Source organism: Filicampus tigris, chromosome 7 (assembly GCF_054856515.1).
Source record: "Filicampus tigris isolate MCC_2025a chromosome 7, RoL_Ftig_1.0, whole genome shotgun sequence".
Classification (NCBI taxonomy): Eukaryota; Metazoa; Chordata; class Actinopteri; order Syngnathiformes; family Syngnathidae; genus Filicampus; species Filicampus tigris.
This window is the reverse complement of record NC_141223.1, coordinates 8,547,308-8,566,344: the sequence shown is the minus strand read 5'-3', so window position 1 is coordinate 8,566,344 and position 19,037 is coordinate 8,547,308. Positions and strand designations below refer to the sequence as shown.

The 19,037-nt window shown below is 41.0% G+C and overlaps 1 protein-coding gene and 1 long non-coding RNA gene across 5 annotated transcripts in view; one reads left to right on the top strand and one right to left on the bottom strand.

Moving 5' to 3' along the window:
- gucy1a2 (guanylate cyclase 1, soluble, alpha 2) overlaps positions 1–18,369 on the top strand; it is a 30,661-nt gene extending 12,292 nt beyond the window's left edge. For both annotated transcript variants that reach the window (XM_086035237.1, XM_086035236.1), the window contains exons 6-10: positions 6,373–6,585; positions 7,455–7,727; positions 10,718–10,861; positions 14,452–14,606; positions 15,573–18,369. In XM_086035237.1, the coding sequence (XP_085891363.1) occupies positions 6,373–6,585; positions 7,455–7,727; positions 10,718–10,861; positions 14,452–14,606; positions 15,573–15,792 (1,005 nt within the window). In that variant the 3' untranslated portion in view covers positions 15,793–18,369. The remainder of the gene's footprint in view (positions 1–6,372; positions 6,586–7,454; positions 7,728–10,717; positions 10,862–14,451; positions 14,607–15,572) is intronic.
- On the bottom strand, positions 4,907–9,163 carry LOC147144656 (uncharacterized). 3 transcript variants are annotated; one of them, XR_015087420.1, is made up of 4 exons: positions 8,987–9,163; positions 8,719–8,835; positions 7,476–7,712; positions 4,907–6,558 (listed from the first exon to the last, which is right to left on the bottom strand). It is a non-coding gene; the product is annotated as an uncharacterized LOC147144656 (long non-coding RNA). The 3 variants fall into 3 exon arrangements; XR_015087422.1 differs by having other exon boundaries at positions 7,476–7,650; positions 8,987–9,160; XR_015087421.1 differs by having other exon boundaries at positions 4,907–7,629; positions 8,987–9,154.
- Positions 18,370–19,037: the final 668 nt, after the last annotated feature.

Here is a 19,037-nt window from a genome sequence, read left to right as displayed (position 1 = left end):
AACTAGTGGGCCTGCATAGAACATATTCTTAAAAAAATGCTTGGGTTGACTTCCGCTTTAACAAAGTATGTTCCGCAAGTAAGACCAAGCGATCTGTAACAAATCCAATTCCTAAACTATACTATACTGGTAATTTTTTAAATCAGGGGTGCCCATGTCCTGGTGTCGGAGAGCCCCTTGCCAGTCTGTTTTTGATGTCTCCCTCCTCCAACACACTTGATTCAAATGCTCATCAGCAAGCTTTGCAGAAGCCCGGTAATGATTCTGATCAGGTGTGTTGGAGAAGGGAGACATTTTAGACAGTCTTAATCTGTCTACTGTGATCAGCTGTATGCTTTTTGAAGTGCGCGTTGTTACTCTTTTGCTTTGCTAAATGTGTCTTGTATGAGCAAGGCAAGAAAAGTAGAATGCAGAGAGAAAGAAAGGGATGGGTTGACATTTTCATGAGAAAGGGCAGCAAGAAAAGGCGACAGGCCAAGGTAAAGAGTCCAACACTCCCCCAATGCTGTTGCGTGTGTGTAGAGCATTTTCACTTTGACTTCTTCCCTTTTGTCACCCAGGGACATTTGCTGTGCAAGAGACATCCAAAGCCCCAGTGTAAAGGTCAAATCCCACCTCTCTCTGTCTCTACTTGTTGTGTACAAGTAAACGCTAAGTGGACTCGGGTGGGGGACGAGAGATCCAATACTTGCCACTGTGCCGAAATGGTAGAACAACATGGACATTTTTCTTCACTATAATATGTTCTATGCAGCCCCATTAGTCTAAACACAGCATTCTGATTTATATATTGTGTGAGTTAAGTAGTAAAATCCACTCGTTTTTGTCCATCTCCGGGGGCGGCCATTTTGTCACTTGCTGTCAATTGAAAATGACATCACAGTTACTCAGGGCTCAGGTAACAACCAATCATGGCTCAGCTTCAGAAAACAGGTGAGCCGTGATTGGTCGTTATCAGATGTGACAAAATGGCCGCCCACTGAGATGGATGAAAACGGTTAATTTGGCATCTTAACTCATATTCCACAAATGCAATATTAATCAGAACGCTGTGTTTAGACTAGTTGGCCTGCATAGAAGATATTATTGTAAAGATATTATTTTGGGGTTGCCTTCCACTTTGAAGATTGATTCTATTGCCCAGTATTCGAGAAGCCACAACAAAAACAATACATTTGCATTGATCTAATTGTACAATATGGACAAAATTCTTATTGGATCACAAGCACTGTAATGAAACAAGTTCAAAAAGAGATTTAAACGCATATGAATTAAGAAGGTGAAATCTGGACCACGGGCTGTCAAATTCATTTTTGTCATGGGCAACACTGTAGCTACAGTTTCCTTCGGGTTTTTTTCCCAGGTGGGACAGAGTACAGTAGCTAATTCCTTATTAGGGGAGTGGGCGCCTGGCATATTCGCAACCTCATTGGCCCTCGCTCCTCTGTTTTCATGTTGGCTCATCTCACCAGAGACCTCATCAAAGAGTGAGGAGCGTTTGCTTCTTGGTGTCGTTATTTCATTTACCGTAGATGTCAATCATTGTCACATGTTACAGTACATCATTGAAGTGTGGCTGATTCACACCGGATGTGATATTAAAACATCCGAGGTGCATTTGGACTGTGCGCAACAGGGTTGTCCTCCGTCAGATAAGGATCCTATTTTTTTTTTTTTTAAACATTGTGTTATTTAAACATGAAATACAGTATGTAGTATTTATGTCTGAATTTGGAAAAGCTGCTCAAGTTGCTCGCGTATTGTTCGAAGTGGTTGTTGGTTAGCGCAGCTGACGGAGGCACGTGAAGAAGCTTCTAAAGCGCTATGATTCACAATTTCTCTTCAAACTATGTCCAGCGGGGGATGGCGCGAGTGAAAGTTGAGTCGGATTCGCACACGGACGCCCGTTTAGAAATAGAGTCAGACCGGTCTATAGACGGGTACTATTTTTTTTTCAACTGGAAAAAAAGGCGAATGACGGACGACAGAAGGGTACACACGCTGCAGACGGATGACGAGGTCAACAATACCTTCTCTGTTGGCCTAAACACTACAAGGAGCACTGACCTACATTTACAACCTAAATTCTAATATTAGTTACATTAAATTGTATTAATTTATTCACAACAGTGTATTCCCTTCATTTCATAGCATTTTCTAGGCGGCGCCGGTTCGAGTAGTATATGAGTTCTTATTTTTTTCTCTAATCATATTTCAGCCTCTGTGTTTGCCATATCAATCAAATCTGCCCAGGACCTTCAGAATCACTGGTCTTATGGTGCTTCTGAAACCAATCAGATTTCAAATGGACCTCAGAGGCCCTTAATGACGTCCACATTTTTTTATCCTCTTATTGGTAGACGAGACCATAACTTGTTACAATCAGGGTTGACAAGCAAAATGTGTCTGTTGCGATCTGCACACATTACTAATAGTTAATAATCAGCATCTCTGTAGAGTGTAATGTATTTTAATTTATTTTATTTGTCATGTTTTTGTCATTTAATTAGATAGATAGAGAATTGTATCTAGGTTGTTATCGGTACTCTTCTCTGTGGTGTGACAGATTTAAAGAAACATTTATTTGGGCTTTACAGGGACTTCAAACAAGATAAAATGGAGCCTATATACAACCGGCGATTTTTCCAGGTTTGGAAAAAAGCTCAGCATATACAGCAGTAAACATAATGTTTTTGGTTTTTATCTATTATGATATTATAGATCAAGGCCCATTTGTCACATTGTCCGCATTGACTTTCCTCTATTTATCTTACCTTATTTCATTCAGCCAATCCTCATCTCCCTGCTTGTATGTATATTTTTTTCTTGCTTGCATCTTCCAGTCTCCTCTGTGTGTGGTGTAAGTAAGCACAAGCAGGACAGACTGCTGAGTTAAACAGATGCTCATGCAGACCAACACAAATCCTCCAGAGATGTGTGCAGATGAGTGTGTCACTATGTTTGTGTATGACAGAGAAACAAATAAGGCCACTAAGTAAAATGTACACAGACATAATACAGTATATCCAACAAGTCGAGACACGAGCATGCTTAGCTCAGCTCCTTCAGAGTATGATTTTATACCACTTTTGTGTTTCTGCGCTGGCTTGTTTTTTACTCTTTGTTGTCTGCTTCTTGCTGTGGAGGAGTGCGATTTGCCACTATTGAAAAACAGTACCTTGTGCGATTGTTCAAGCTTTTCGGTTGTAATTTCAGGCAAGTGTATTTATTTAGAATTTAGAGAGCCACATTTTAGCCGCTAATTGGGTCATCAAACCAATGAAAACATCAAACACATGTTCTAGGAGCCCCATTGTGGTGGGAATATAAATAAATGTCTGCCATGCTGTGCTTTTTCACCAAGCCAAGCCAAACAGCAAGCCAGCATGTCCATACTTTTTTCTCACCATGTTTAGTAAAACAAAATAAATAAATAAATAAAATTGAAGGACACACTGAAAACAACACAGTCGTTGTTCCAAGCATACTTGTCCACCACTGTCCATCCTACTTTTGTTCATCAAAGGAATTACAATTAAAATGTTTCCAATAACATTACACTGTGAGACGATGAAAATACACATGTACAAGCAGAATAACAGTATCATTTTTCAAGGTGTTTCCAAAAATGTTCCAGCGCTTCACTTTTTCAAAGCGGCTTCCTTTGATGAGCCCCCTTCTTGAGCTTGGGAAAGAGGAAACAAAATCCCGCAGGGCCTGAGTAAGAGTTTGCCCCAGCATGGCGATGTTCCTCTCAGCCAGGAACTGTCGGATGTTCAGAGCTTTGAAAGCAGCCGTGTTGTCATGGTGAAGGAACCCACGAGTTGTCCTGCCACAATGGTCACTTCTCATGCACTGAACAACGCAAACTCTGCAGGATCTCTTTGTAGACGTGCTGGTTTACTTTGAAGGGGGGGCGGGGGTGGGGGGGGAGCGGTAGTTTAGGTTAGAAATATATATTTGGTGACAACAGTTCTGGATTTTTTCTGACACACCTTGCGTGTCTCGCTTTTCTGATTTTGCCAATATGGTGTGTTTGATTGGTGTCTTTTTGACTTTAAAATAGAGATAGACCGAGGTTTTTTTCAGGGCCGATACGATACCGATTATTAGTCATCAAGGAGATGATAAACGATATTTAGAGCCGATATTACATTTCAGTCAAAAGAAAAATATTGCCATCAAAATTTAAAAAAAAAAAAACTCTTAGCTTTATTCAAATATATTTAAGCATATGTAAAAAATTTTTTTCAGATTTGCATATTGTTGATTTTTTTAAACTATTATTATTATTATACATTTTTGAAAATTTACATCTTGTAAAATTAGAACAAAGTTCAGGGAACTCCTACGGTCATCAGCATGTCTTATAAAGTTAAATGAAAACTTAAAAAATTGCTTCCTATATTTTCTACAGTAAATAAAGTTCTTCAAAATGACAGAAATGTTAAAATTTCACTTGTCTTTGTTTTGATTTCAAACAAAAACAAAAATGGGGAGAATGTTGCCAGGGTCAGTAGAATCTCTTAGAGTTAACTGAAAACGAACATAAATAGTTCCTTGCAGTTAACACAGTTTTAAATTGATTTTTTGTCGGCCATCAGATAAAAAAAAAAAAAAAAAAGGCAGATATCGATATTCGTCAATATGCCGAATATCGGCCCGGCCAATAATCGGTCTGGCCGATAATTTGTATATTCCTAGTAAAAAATGTACATTTTTAGTGTAATTCTAATTGGTTGAACACTATGATGCCATGTCTGCTTGCATTTTGTGGCAGCCTATGTAGCTGTCAGCAAATGTTTGTTCTTTATAGAGAAACACCATCAGCCACTGTTGTGCATTAATGCATCCATTCATCTGTATGCATGAATATGCTGAGTCTCTCATCAAGCAGTCAAGCCAGTCAAAAGTCAAGTCAAATTTATTTCTACAGCCCTTAATCACAAGAAAGTCTCAAAGGGCTTCACATGCCCATAGCTGACAGCATATAAACGACATCCCCTGATCTTAACCCCCAGGAGGGCAAGCAAAAACTCAAAAAAACCCATTTGGGGAAAAAATGAGAAGTCGTTCAAACCGTGTTTCAGGGTGTGTGCGCTTGCAACTTGAACCCTGTGGGGTCAAGGCTCCACGCGTGCATATGGATGCATATGTTTTTTTATGCTGGCCTTTCTTGGAAAAGAGCCGTCCCCCCGGTGATTGTGTGTAGCGAAAATATGGCCTTGTGTGTGTAATGCAGACTGTATGTATTATGCAGACAGAGGAGGGCCTCGTGCTATAAATAAAACAGGGCTGCAGTGTGCTCACCGGCGGAATAATCTATTTGACACTATGGAGAGAGACGGAGAGGATGGAGGAGACACTTTGAGAGAGGGAGTATGCGTGTAAGTAGCAGGTGAAGATAGAAAGAGTAAACAGGGGTGGAGGTTGGTCAAAGGAAATTATGTGGAGCGAAAGGCTATGGATCATCGTACTGCAGTTTACACCTTGCCTTTGCGAGTACTCATACAGTATTCATCCATCCATCCATTATCTATACCGCTTATCCTCACAAGGGTCGCGGGGGGTGCTGGAGCCTATCCCAGCTGTCTTTGGACAGTAGGCGGGGGACACCCCGAATTGGTTGCCAGGGCACACAGAGACAAACATCCGCACTCACAATCACACCTACGGGCAATTTAGAGTGTCCAATCAACTTACCATGCATGTTTTTGGAATGTGGGAGGAAACCGGAGTACCCGGAGAAAACCCACGCAGGCACGGGGAGAACACAGGAAGGCCGGGGCCGTATTCGAACCCACGACCTCTGAACTGTGAGGCGGACGTGCTAACCAGTCGACCGCCTACTCATATTCAAAAGAGGTTTAATGTCTGCCGTCATCTCATGTGGTGATTTGCCATCATGCCCATTTTAATCTCAGTGCTGGGAAGTATTTGAGATGTGCAAACCCGGCATATGGCAATATTTTCAGCAACCCATTTGTAAATGAATGACACATTTGTTTCATATGAGATTCATATGTTGACAAGCACTTGCCATATAGTTGTGGTTTGAGGACATTTAGACGGACATATGTCTATACAAGTAGGACACCAGTTCACCCACTTTTTAAAAGCTTTTTCCCCCGCCATACAAGCCGACATGCATTATACATTAAGCCTTACTTAACCACAGAGATCCTATGTTGCTATAATTATCTTTGTTGTACAACAGTGGCCATCTGAACGTGGACAAAAATGAAAGACTTCAAATTGTGCAATTTGCGCTTGTGCAATTTGCACAAGCAGTCGGAAAAACATGTCTGGAAGAATTTGGAGTGCTTTCCCCCCTTTAGATTTTCATTCGTGTGTGTCTTCTTTCATGGCCAGGTCATGGAGTTGAAAGGTCAGATGATCCATGTGCCAGAGTCATGCTCGCTGATGTTTCTGGGCTCGCCCCGTGTCGACAAATTGGAGGAGCTCATGGGCCGGGGCCTCCACCTGTCAGACATCCCCATTCACGATGCCACGCGGGACGTCATCTTGGTGGGGGAGCAGGCCAAAGCTCAGGATGGCCTCAAAAAGAGGATGGACAAACTAAAGGTACATTGCTGGACAGGCGCGCTGTTATTTAGGAGAATTTTATAATACATTGGGACTTAGGAAATCCTTAATTCCTTAATTTTTTGCCTATAAGAACAAAACATTGATTTATTATACATCTGATATTGTTTATTGAAATACAGATTAATTTATTGCTTGTTTTTGCTAAAAATACAACACGGGAAGAGGACCGTAAAAAAATAATCGCATATTAAATCGCAATCTCAATATTAGAAGGGGGGGAGGGGGTCGCCATTAAATTATTTTTCTAAATCGTTCAACACTGGTCCCCACCATTTTGATGATGCATGATTTACACGGATTACTGCTTGTCCCTAAGAGACTAAATGCAGCTTAGTTTGCAGAGTGCTAGCCCTTCTTCCATATCAGTATAGAATCCTCGGGCTTCCAGTCATGCACCTCTCCCTTGAGCAACGATGGTAAATCTGTTGCATCACCTCCACTGATGAGTCAAATCTCAACATTGCCAGACTGACTGGATTGAACAGAGCTCTTGGGACTTGCTCTTATAATTTGCTTTCAAAGCCTCCGTGAGCAAGTCGCTGGGTCCTGACCCAATCCGTGCATCTGCTCTGTGCATCATCTCTCGCTGCTACGACTTCCCCCGGGCCACCCTCGTAAATAGATATATTTCACTCAAGTTGCCCGGATGAACGCTGGTAGAACACTACATCAGACAGACTCTGATGGAGGAGCCCGCCCACAAGACGCAAACAAAAATAGATTGAATTAAAACGCAGATACTTTCACGGGTTTTGCTTTTGTTTTAATACCGGCGTTTTCATCAGAGCACAACGCTCCAAACCAAACCTCTTCATCTCCTTCCTCCTCGCCCCCTCCTCTTTTAGGCCACATTAGAGCGCACTCACCAGGCATTGGAGGAGGAAAAGAGAAGAACCGTCGACCTCCTCTACTCCATATTTCCGGGCGATGTGGCGCAGAAACTTTGGCAGGGTCAACCGGTGCCCGCTCGCAAGTTCGACGACGTCACCATGCTGTTCTCCGACATCGTGGGCTTCACCGCTGTGTGTGCACAGTGCACACCTATGCAGGTCATCTCCATGCTGAATGAGCTGTACACTCGCTTTGACTACCAGTGTGGGATTCTAGATGTTTATAAGGTTAGTAGACAAAAAAAAAAAAAAAAAAAGGATGCATGCATATGAGCCGGACGGTGTTTGTTGGGGTGAGCCATGAAAACACCCGCTTCTTCCTCCACACAGACATCCCACATAATTGGGGCAACGCAGACAAACAGATGATCATGTCATTGACATGGCAACCTACAATCAGATAATTATGGACGACAGCGTCGGCACCAGTGCCTAGTGCTTATGATTGCTTCTTACGCAACAGGACTGTCTGAGTTCAACTTCACACTCCTATCCTGTCATTGTGGAATATCCCAAGCTGGGAAATGCATTCCCACATCCAGTGTTGGTGTTGTTTATACAAAACAGCGACACAGAAAAAAGATGGAAAAATGCCTGCGTACTCCGAAGGCAACCGGGAAAGTTAAAATACCCCACTTTAGGTGTGACCCTTCATTATGTCACATCTAAAAATATGAAATGCTTGTATATGGGGTCTCTTTTTGTGCCCAGCGCAGGTGTAGCTTAAAAGGCTAAAGTCTAACTGTGCGCATGAGATACGTGCTTTACACTCGTGCAGGAGATCGGCACGCGCGTTTATAGCTCTCTGGTCTTCATATTTGCTTCACAGCAAATGCAGTTCTCACACGTGAAATCCAAAGCCAACAACAAGTACTATGAAATGTTTAAAGTCAACACAAACATATTTTTTTCAAGAATATGGTCTATGCAGGCCCACAAGTTGAAACAAGGCTTCTGATAAATATTGCGTTTGTGGAATAAGAGTTAATCCACCCGTTTTTAGCCATCTCCGGGGGCGGCCATTTTGTTACTTCTGTCGACTGAAAATGACATCACAACTGCTCACAACGACCAATCACGGCTCAGCTTCAGAAAACAGCTGAGCTGTGATTGGTTGTTACCTGAGCCCTGAGCAGTTGTGATGTCATTTTCAGTCGACAAAAGTGACAAAATGGCCGCCCGCTGAGATGGCAAAAAAGTGGTGTATTTTGCTGCTTACCCCATTAAAGCCTGAAGTCCCTCGTGATCCATCTCTCTAAAACCTACGGTCGCCTTTGGAGTCACCGTTGAGACCCTGACAATTTCGCCACCTACAAAATAATGAATATCTCAGCCCCTGTTAGGAGATAGAAACATAATTCCAGAAGAATTTGATATCTTAGACATGTGGCTCTCACACAGGCCCGAGTTTATTAATATTTACTGTTTCAATTGAAGATGCAAGTGAAGCACTATTTTAATAAAAAAGAAAATTGAGTGGTAATTACCATGTTGTATTCTCCTACAAAGACGTTGAAATGGTCATTGTCTACGAACATATATCTTAACCATACATCACGTTTGGATGGTTTCACAGCTTTAAAGTCAGCAAGCATGTCGTCTATATCACTGCCGTGACTTATATCAGAGCTCCCGCGATCGACACCGTCACATGTACATTCGGAAGCATTTCATTGGCTAAGAGACCGAGAATTGGAGAATGACGGAAGAAAATGTCATAAAGCAAATGACGTATACGCTCTCCCGGCTTTAAAGGGAGAAACACGCAACAGCGCTCCCGGCTTTAGTGGTAGAAACGTGGTTATGCGCTTCCGTCCTTAGTGGGTTAACTCATATTGCGCAAACGCAATATTAATTAGAATGCCGTGTTTCAACTAGTGAGTAAATGTATGTATGTGTGCAGGGAAAGAGGAATGTGCGTGGAAAATAGAGCACAAACACAGGTGGACACCGTGAGGAAAGGGAGGCAACCGTATATTGACATTGTCATGGTTACTGTCCAAATGACTTACCCGCTGGAACGCTTAAATGACAGCCGTTTGTCTCTCTGTATTCTCCTGCTCTTTTCCGTCTTGTTTGTTCAAGCCACACAAGTTGGACCTAAAGACATAACACATGATGGGGCGGCTGTACCTCAAACATGTAGCCTCGATTAGTTACATTCATGCTTAGAATTTTTATTTTTTAAATTTTTTTAATGATGTTTATGCCTGTTGCAAGTCAAATTTTTAGAAAATACGTTTCAGTTGTTGTGTTACAATCAATGCAACAATCGTAATTGTAAACATCCTTGGATTGTCAAATGAATGGTCTTCTTAAAGGGAAAACAACCCAAACATATTTTTTTCAAGAATATATTATATGCAGGCCCACTAGTTGAAACATGGCATTCTGATGAATATTGTGTTTGTGGAATATGAGTTAAGCAACAAAGTCCACCTTTTTTTAGCCATCTCAGGGGGCGGCCATTTTGTCACTTTTGTCGACTGAAAATGACATCACACACCCTCAGGGCTCAGGTAACGACCAATCACAGCTCAGCTACAGAAAATAGGTGAGCTGTGATTGGTCGTTAACTGAGCCCTGAGCAACTGTGATGTCATTTTCAGTCGACAGAAGTGACAAAATGGCCGCCCCTAGATATGGCTGAAAACGGGTGGACTAACTCCTATTCCGCAAACGCAATATTTATCCGAATGCCATGTTTCAACTAATGGACCTGCATAGGACATATTCTTGAAAAAAATATGTTTGGGTTGACTTCCACTTTAATATATTCAAAGGGACAAATTGAAAAGCAACGAACAAAGTGAATATCCCCGACCCAAAAAATCTATTACAGTACCAGTACTGCATATCGTTGCTGTCCTATAAAAAACACGTATGTCCAATTTTGGATTTTTAAAAATGTTTCACGTTAATGCGATGTCTAACACGGAAACACGTAAAAATAGGAAAAATGAATAAAATGGACATAAGTGTTTTTCACAGGACAGCAACGATATGTTTCTACTCAATTTCCTAAAGCCCCTTTTCTGATCAGGCTAATCCTCAGACTTTTTCAATGTATTGCCTGTCATCATCAACAACTCAGTCTAGTAACCAAGAGGATATTTTTGTCGGTGTTGTGTCCAAATAAATCCAAAAGTCAAATTTTGTCCAGTGCGTGTAAAAAAGTGTTTCTAAAAAAATAAAAGATGACTTCATTTTCCCTGCAGATAGAGACGATAGGTGACGCCTACTGTGTGGCAGGAGGTCTTCACAAGAAAGTCGACAGCCATGCAAAGCCCATCGCACTCATGGCTCTGAAGATGATGGAACTTTCTGAAGAGGTGCTCACACCTGATGGAAAGCCTATTAAGGTGAGTACGGTTACAAGTAAAGGTATAGACGACGCTTCCTCACGCAAACGTTTCAAAATATTCCGTTAGCAAATCACAGATTTCTGTGACAACCGTCCTTTTCCTTTTTACATCATCTCTGTGAACGTTCGGATATATTGATTGTTTGAACAACTTCCAAACTGCCTCAGTTGTTGCCCTTTCATTTCTTAACCCGAAGTGACGTTATCTGTCATCGCATTGCAAAGCACGTAACACATTTCCAGCCAGATGATATCTGTCCAGAGAGCTTGCCATGTAAAGAGGAAAATCAACTCAAACATATTTTTTTCAAGAATATGTTCCCAGCAGGCCCACCAGTTGAAAAAAGGCATTCTGATTAATGTTGTGTTTGTAGAATATGAGTTATGCAGCAAAATCCACCATCTCATGGGACGGCCATTTTGTTACTTCTGTCGAATGAAAATGACATCACAACTGTTCAGGGCTCAGGTAACGACCAATCATGGCTGAGCTTCAGAAAACAGGTCAGCCGTGATTGGTTGTTACCTGAGCATCTGTGATGTCATTTTAAGTCGACAGAAGTGACAAAATAGCCGCCCTCAGAGGTGGCTAAAAACGGATGGATTAACTCTTATTTCATAAACGCGATATTTTATCAGAATGCATTGTTTCAACTAGTGGGCTTGTATTGAACATATTCTTGGAAAAAATATGTTTGGGTTGACTTTCCCTTGAAAGCGTGTGATCATCTTTAATACAGTTTAGGAATGAGGATTAATGAAAAAACAATAGACATGATGCAACGTTTTACACTTACATGCATGCTTTCTCTGTGTAAAAAAAAAAAAAAAAAAAAAAATCTGGTTAACAGCAGGTTAATGTACAGCTTGTCCTGTTTGTGTGGACGTGGATTGAATGTGATTAAAGTGAGTTTCTTATCTAATCCTGTTTTCATTTTGTGATTAGATGGCCAGATGTTGATGATGTGTTTGCGTGTTGTGAATGTGTGTGTGTGTCACCCTCCTAAGGATGGCCTTGCCTACCCTGTCACAAGACACACATAGCCTACTTTCTACGTTCTTTTAAATGCCCTTTTTGACCGTACTCAAAACAGCTGTGAAAAAAAACCCAAACCAAAATAAAAAAATAAAAACAATTTTCACGACAGCGTGCCTTCTTCGTGACAGAAAAGTCCTTTCAAGCCATTCGGATACGTTTCATCCCGAGCGACAAGACACAATTACACCTTGCGTAACAATCCAAAGTTCTTACATGGTTCGGAAACATTGCAAACTATTGTGTTACGTCCTCTTAATATAACATTTATCTGATGCTTCTGCTCAAAATCTACTGAATAAGTACAAACACTTCAAAAACGATGACGCCGAAGCAGTGTGTGCGAGAGAAGCAGCCACATAATTGCTGATTAACCGGACAACACAGAGGTTCTCTGTGCTTTCCATTTGTCTCGAAATAGAAAGGCCTTGCCAAGCGCTTTTGGCCTGCGCTTCCACTTTCTCTCTCTCTCATCCCTGTTCCTCTGACTGTCTTCCTGCCTCCTTCCATTTCAACGAACTAACAAACTCACGCCTCAGGAGTATCTTGCATTTTGTCACAGAGCTTATTTTCTGCTTGCTTTTCTTTGTCCACCCCCCCCCCTCCACCCACCCTCGCTTGTGCTTGCCATTGTCTAATTCCACTCCCTTTTGGTCCAAAATGGGTGTTATGGCCATAACACTTGATAAATGCTGTTTAGCGAGAGCACTCAACTCCAGCCAGTGTTGCACCGTTACGTAAACTAGCACGAGAGCTTCGAGCGAGAGAAAAAGCTCGAGTAACAGCGCGATAGAGAGTGTGATCGAGAACTCTACCTACAGAGAGTGTCACACAGAGGCCTAATATTCTATCGGATTTATAGCGCTAGTGAGTATAACTGTCAATCCAAGAATATATTTGGGATTTTAAAACCTGTCATGGTTTATCCTGCACTCAGTGGCCACAATATGATGTAAGGGCAAACTCCAAACAGACAGGTCTAATGTCTAAAAGTGTTCTGTTAGTTTTAAGACTGTTAGTATGCATTCAAAAGGGATTTTATTGGCCTACGTATAAGCGGAATCGTTTACTTCATATTTATGTTGAGTATCAAGTTTTCATCTTTGGATTTGCAGACCTGCAACGCAATCACCATATGGAGTAAACCAGCTAAATTGTCATCATCATGGTCTTTTTTTTTTTTTTTTTTTTTACATCTATAAATCACCTACAATTCACCTTCCATCACCGTCCGATTGCACGCTGTCAATCTTTTGCCATCTAATGGCCCAATGAGGTTGATTTCGCCCTCTATCTATATTGTCTCCTGGTTTATCTGGCGCTGTCCTTTCTGTCTCACTACCCCCATCCCCTGCTGTTGCCATGACTACCTTGCACTGTGCTGGCATGCAGACAGTAGCGTGGGTTTCCACGGTGATGAGATGCTTGTAGATCAGTAGGAATCAACTGGCTTCCACGGACTGTCCTGCCCGTTCACCATATGTGAGTGAGTCCTCAAGAGGAAGATGATGACATTTGTCTCGAGTAGCCAGTAAATGAAATGCTGCGAAAATTGATTGATTACCCTTTTGACGCCGGTGGTGTGTTGAAGGTTGAATGAAATCCTGGACATTTGTCAACTGTCAACTAAATGCATGATGTCGACATATCACGCAAGTCAAGTGGACGTCACACGACCTCATTTCGGACAGCATCAAATCTGTTTAAACATTTTACATTGCATTAGTAGTTGATTTCGTTTTATACTTGTATGACAGTAAAACGTCATCCGAGGAATGCAAAATGTTAAGTGATTGGGTTTAGTATTACATTCAGAGGTGGGCATTTTACAAAATTTTGATGGTCCGGCATCCGATCCGTCAGTGGCCAGGGCTCCCGTCGTTTTTAGTGACGAACTGAATTGTAATCGTCAGTCCATCATTCTGTCAATTAAGTGCGTCAGTTTGTCCGTTAGAAGTCAATCGTCAGCAAAACGGCTGTCCGTCAGCGACGGACTGACGGAATGCCCACTTCTATGTTGGTTTATTTCGCCTTATACTTGTGATACGTGTTATATAAGTGGTACTTCTATAATATTTCTATTTTATACCTCCTTCCCTTCTGTCATTTCCCTCCACTTGGAGTAAAGAGTTTATTGTGAAAACAATAAGATTAACCGTTGGCCTGATGTTATAGACTGCAAGTACAACAGTGTGATAACCAAATTAACCCCGGTCAGCAAAGCCGCGCTCTCTTTTTCATAGTCTCCTTTGCTAGGCCAATAGTGAGGAGCTTTACGGTCACTTCATTTGTGAATTTCTGAACTCCATTGCATCATCCTTACAACTGTACTCTAGAGCATGAGCCAACAACTGCAGCAATATTAGTGAATTATGTCAACACTTGAGGCTCATATTAAAACGAAACGTGTTTCTTTGAATATTGTTTGGAGCAATTTATGTCACTGTCAGTTCAATTTTGGTTTCATAAAATGCCAATTCTGGGAAAGTAAACGAAAACACAATAGATTCACCCGATCCAACCGCTTGTTGTTTTTCTTGTCGTCTTCCTAGCTGAGAATCGGCATCCACACAGGCTCCGTCCTGGCTGGTGTGGTTGGAGTTAAAATGCCAAGGTATTGCCTATTTGGGAACAATGTGACGCTGGCTAGCAAGTTTGAATCAGGGAGTCATCCGAGGTGTATCAATGTCAGCCCTACAACTTACCAGTAAGTGGCATGCTCATACTGTGTGTGTGTTTTTTTTCCCCTGCAGGTTTTATACAGCACTTTGTTATACTCCCAAAAAAAGTTTTTGTTGAATTTACCCTTTTTTTTTTTTTCGGCAATTGGTTGCGCGAAATAAGATCATCTGGCTTCAGATTCAATTTTTTTAAGTAGACTGTAAAACTACTGAAAAAAATTTATCCTTAGCCAGATGATTTTATTTTGTGCAACCACTTAACGAAGTAAAATTGAATACCTTCAACAAACCATTTTTTCAGTGTACTTAGAACTCCTCATCAATTATTTCACAATACTTACCTAATACTTCACAATATTTAAAAGCACTGTGTTTCAGTGTAATATTGCAGCAAGTTTAGTCCTGTTTTCCCACAACTTTAGGTACCCCTGAAAACATTATAAATATGGAAATACACTAATAGGCGCCCTGCTGAGAAAAGCGAAAATGCCCAACTAATTAAATGCGCCCCCACCAACGAAAGGGAATTTTTAATTATATCCGTCATTGTCCTCCGCTGTTAATCAATCTTACGCTCAACCAATCAGACGACATAAAAATGCCAGTGTCACTAGGTCAGCGAGCAGGCCTTATTTTGGTGAATCTGAAATCTGATTGGTTAAAAGAAGAAGCAGAAAACGGTATGTTTGTGTGGTGGACACTAGCATTGGGCAAACCGTAGACCTTGGGGAAATTATATTTACATGGCAACAGATAGAAGCTGAATTCTGATTGGACAAAATAAATAAATAAGCAACCCACAAATGACAGCCACAGCCCGTTCACACGCTATGAAATGAAGACAAAATACTGTTATAAATAAATTATTACCTTTTCATACTTCAAATAGAGCAGAAAAGACCGTGAAGGCCCCCTGGGTAAGAGTTGTTTTTTTATTTTTAGCGAATATTGGAGGCTATGTGCTAAAACTCTGAATTGTCTTCCTTCCTCAGGCTACTTAAAGACGACCGATCATTTTCCTTCGTCCCTCGTTCGCAACTGGAGCTCCCTGAGAATTTTCCCAAAGAGATTCCAGGGACCTGTTATTTCCTGGAGGCGGGAACGTCTCACAGCCATGCATCACTGACCAGCTCTCGCTCCGCTCCGCCGGCCTCTATGAGGAAAGTGTCCTACAGCATCGGGACCATGTTTCTAAGAGAAACAAGTTTGTAGGCATCGCAAATCGGAGACCAGAATCGAACCTGCGGACCTGACAGGGCGCCCGATAACACACATTGAGGATATGCAAATGACAACCTGGGCTCACTGCTGTGGGATGGAAGAACATGCAAGGACTGAATTTCATCCCAGGTGATTCCTACATGGGATCGCTTAGTGGAGAAAACCAAACGCGTTTGGCTTGCAGGGTTCTTTTGCGCCACTCCTGGCATCAGGCTCTCCTCTGCATTCTTTGGTGTCACACGAAGAACTTTTACAGTCCTGAAGTCCTGATTTTTTTGGAGAAGAACGGGATGGGTCGGTTGAATAATTATTAGGATTGACACAATAACCATGTAGGAGGCGCTGTGAACTACTGTGGGACTGTGTGTGGGCACACGAGTGAAGAGCAGAACACACACCTCCTTCCATCCCTTCCAACTGACCCGAATTCATGTCCTGCGTTCCATTAACATTGATGTGCATTACAATGGCACCCCCACGCCCCTCCCCCCCGAGGACCAGTTGGACGGGGCAGAGGAGAGGCAGGCGAGAAGCAACATAAAGGGTGTTTCTGAAATAAAAAAATAAAAATAAAAAAAACGATGATAATAGAAAAAAATAATAACAATGCCAAAAAATGCTAGAACTAGAGCCTTTTTCTGCTTCTAACTCACAGCAAACTGCAATCTACAACAACCCAGCCATTTCATTGCAGGTAATGTGTTCAAAAGTGTCAGTTTGAAAGCGATTCTCAGCTTAGTGCCTTTTCTGCTCAAATCAGGACAAAAAAAAAAAAAAAGAAAAGAAAGAAAAACACGCAGGATGGATTAATTTCAGATATCTGAGGGGGGGAAAAAAGATGCACATTAGCACACTAGTCCTTGACTTTTTTTTTCCCCAGACATTTTGCTGTTTCCACCCTCTTTGCCCTGTGAAAGATTCTTTGAGATGAGACAATGAGAGCCTAAGAGTGAGCCACATAAACATAGAACGTCACCATTGCAGGTACCAGCTAGTGGCAGCAATTCATTTGAGTCGTGAGAGAAAAAAAACAAAAACAAGATAAAGTGCACTTCATAGGTTCCAAATATTTCAAATTGAATTTATTCATTACATCCAATTAATACACATGATGCATTTGAGCTCATATGCACATATAGTCACTGCATATGCAACCGTTCACATTTACAAAAATAGTTTTTACAACTCTATTAGAATTCTATTCTTCTCTCTTCATTTTCCTGCTACGTACTTGAAATCTCAGGCCTTCCAAATGAGTCAGTGTAGCTCACTAACAGATACTTAATTGAAATAATTTCAGATGGTCATCTTTTGTAAATTGCATTTTTGATGACTTTATTATAAGTTGGTTAACATACGTATGTGACATTCGTCAACTAACAAAATAATATATTTGAATTTTTTTTTTCTTCCAAATAGCTGACCGTTTACTATAGGGATGCTCATGAAATTGATCTTCAAGAATTTTGCCAGTTGTGTGTCTATGGTTGTTGAAGATTGTTTTTCAAGAAGAACGACATAACGGCAACTTTGGGAAGTTGGGTGACATCCACGCGGACATCCGCTACGACACAACTCCGGCTGGCATTGTTCTGCTCAATACCACCCTGCCGTCAACACAGGAGATAAGAACATTCTCCTATCCCATTAAAATTGCCTTGGAAAGGAGTCCATTTACTCACACTTAAATCCTCTCTAAATCTGTCAACAATCTTCTCTAAACAACCCAGCTACTTGTCTTTTGATGTCCATGCATCCACACTAGTAAGGATACTGTCCGCTTTGTTTTGTCTGACACATCTTGGGCTGTTTCTTTAAACTGCAGAAGGCATGGGGCGCAGATTCACACAGGCAATAAACATCTTTACCGTGGAAGTTGGGTCAAGTCAGGAAGGTATGGTAGCGAACTGTAACCACATTTTATACTAAAATGACAAAAAAAAATGCTAATTGAGCACAATTGAATTGATTGCAAAATACACGGTAAAGATGAGTCTCGTGAGTCATAAAATGACAACTTTATAACATTGATTCACACGGTGTCAGCTGATCTTTCAGTGGTTTCCGATGAAAATGTAATGGGCTACCGTACAAAAAGTGAAGCGCTGTTTTACAACAGAATTAGCTACCCCCGAAATGTATCATTCAAAAATTCAATACTTTATTGTTTTTCATTCATACATCCAACCAAAATGTATTCAACTACCCCAGCATCATGTAGATTGATTTTCTGTGTTTTCTTTCCCACCCTTTTTTTTTTATTTTATCCCACACCATTCCACCGTATTACTATAAAGATTCCCATTATCCCATTTGCCCTGGTTTTAAAAGTTTGGTTTATGCTGTTACCAAGGGGCCCCAACATATCCAGGGAAAAATCTCAGTTTTGTTGATGGATCTCTGGATATCGTTGTAGTATTCTTTTTGTTATGTTCTGTACCAAGGCTGAAGCTGGTGTGTGTACCAGAAAACGGATCCACGAAAGCTGTATGACTGACATTAAGGGCACATTTTCTTTTCTTAACATATGTAAATAAAACACCAAGTGTGTTTAACAAGGAGCAGAAAGACTCTGGTTGTTATTATGCTGACCTCAATTGATAATGTGTGGCACAGACCCCTAATCTCAATCATGAAGGTCACACAACTTGAGGATGCTCTGCAACGGCAACGTTTGGCGAGGAGAGGTGATGCGCATACAGAAGTCATCTGAAAAGGTGGGAGGAATAAACCACGTCATGAGCTTGATTTATGTTACGTTTTGGTGAAATACAGTGGACCCCCACGAATGGATGAATAGTAAAAATCTTACCGACACCCATTATAAATGCACCTTTGTAAAACATTGCAGTGCACCCTGGTATCTCCCTCGCAATTTTTTTTACTTAATCGACATTTGTTGAAAATGAACTATTAAACAAAAATGGTAATTTCTAAACATTCACTCCAGGACCTGTAGCAAGTGTTTTTATTTTTGGGTGGCAAAATCTTGTTGCATAAACAAGTTTCCAAAACAACGTTTAAAAAGAGTTACATGTATGAAAGCAGTTATATTATTGTGTAAATCACTTATTTTTTGTCTGTGGAATGAAAGTAAATAATTTTGTTATAGTTGAGATATATTATTGTAGAAGTTGTACCTTTGTTGTAGTTAAGTTTTTTTGTTGAAGTCTTGACCTTTATATGGCCATTTTTGTTTAGTATGCCCCTCAATGGCCAGATATGGCTACTGCATT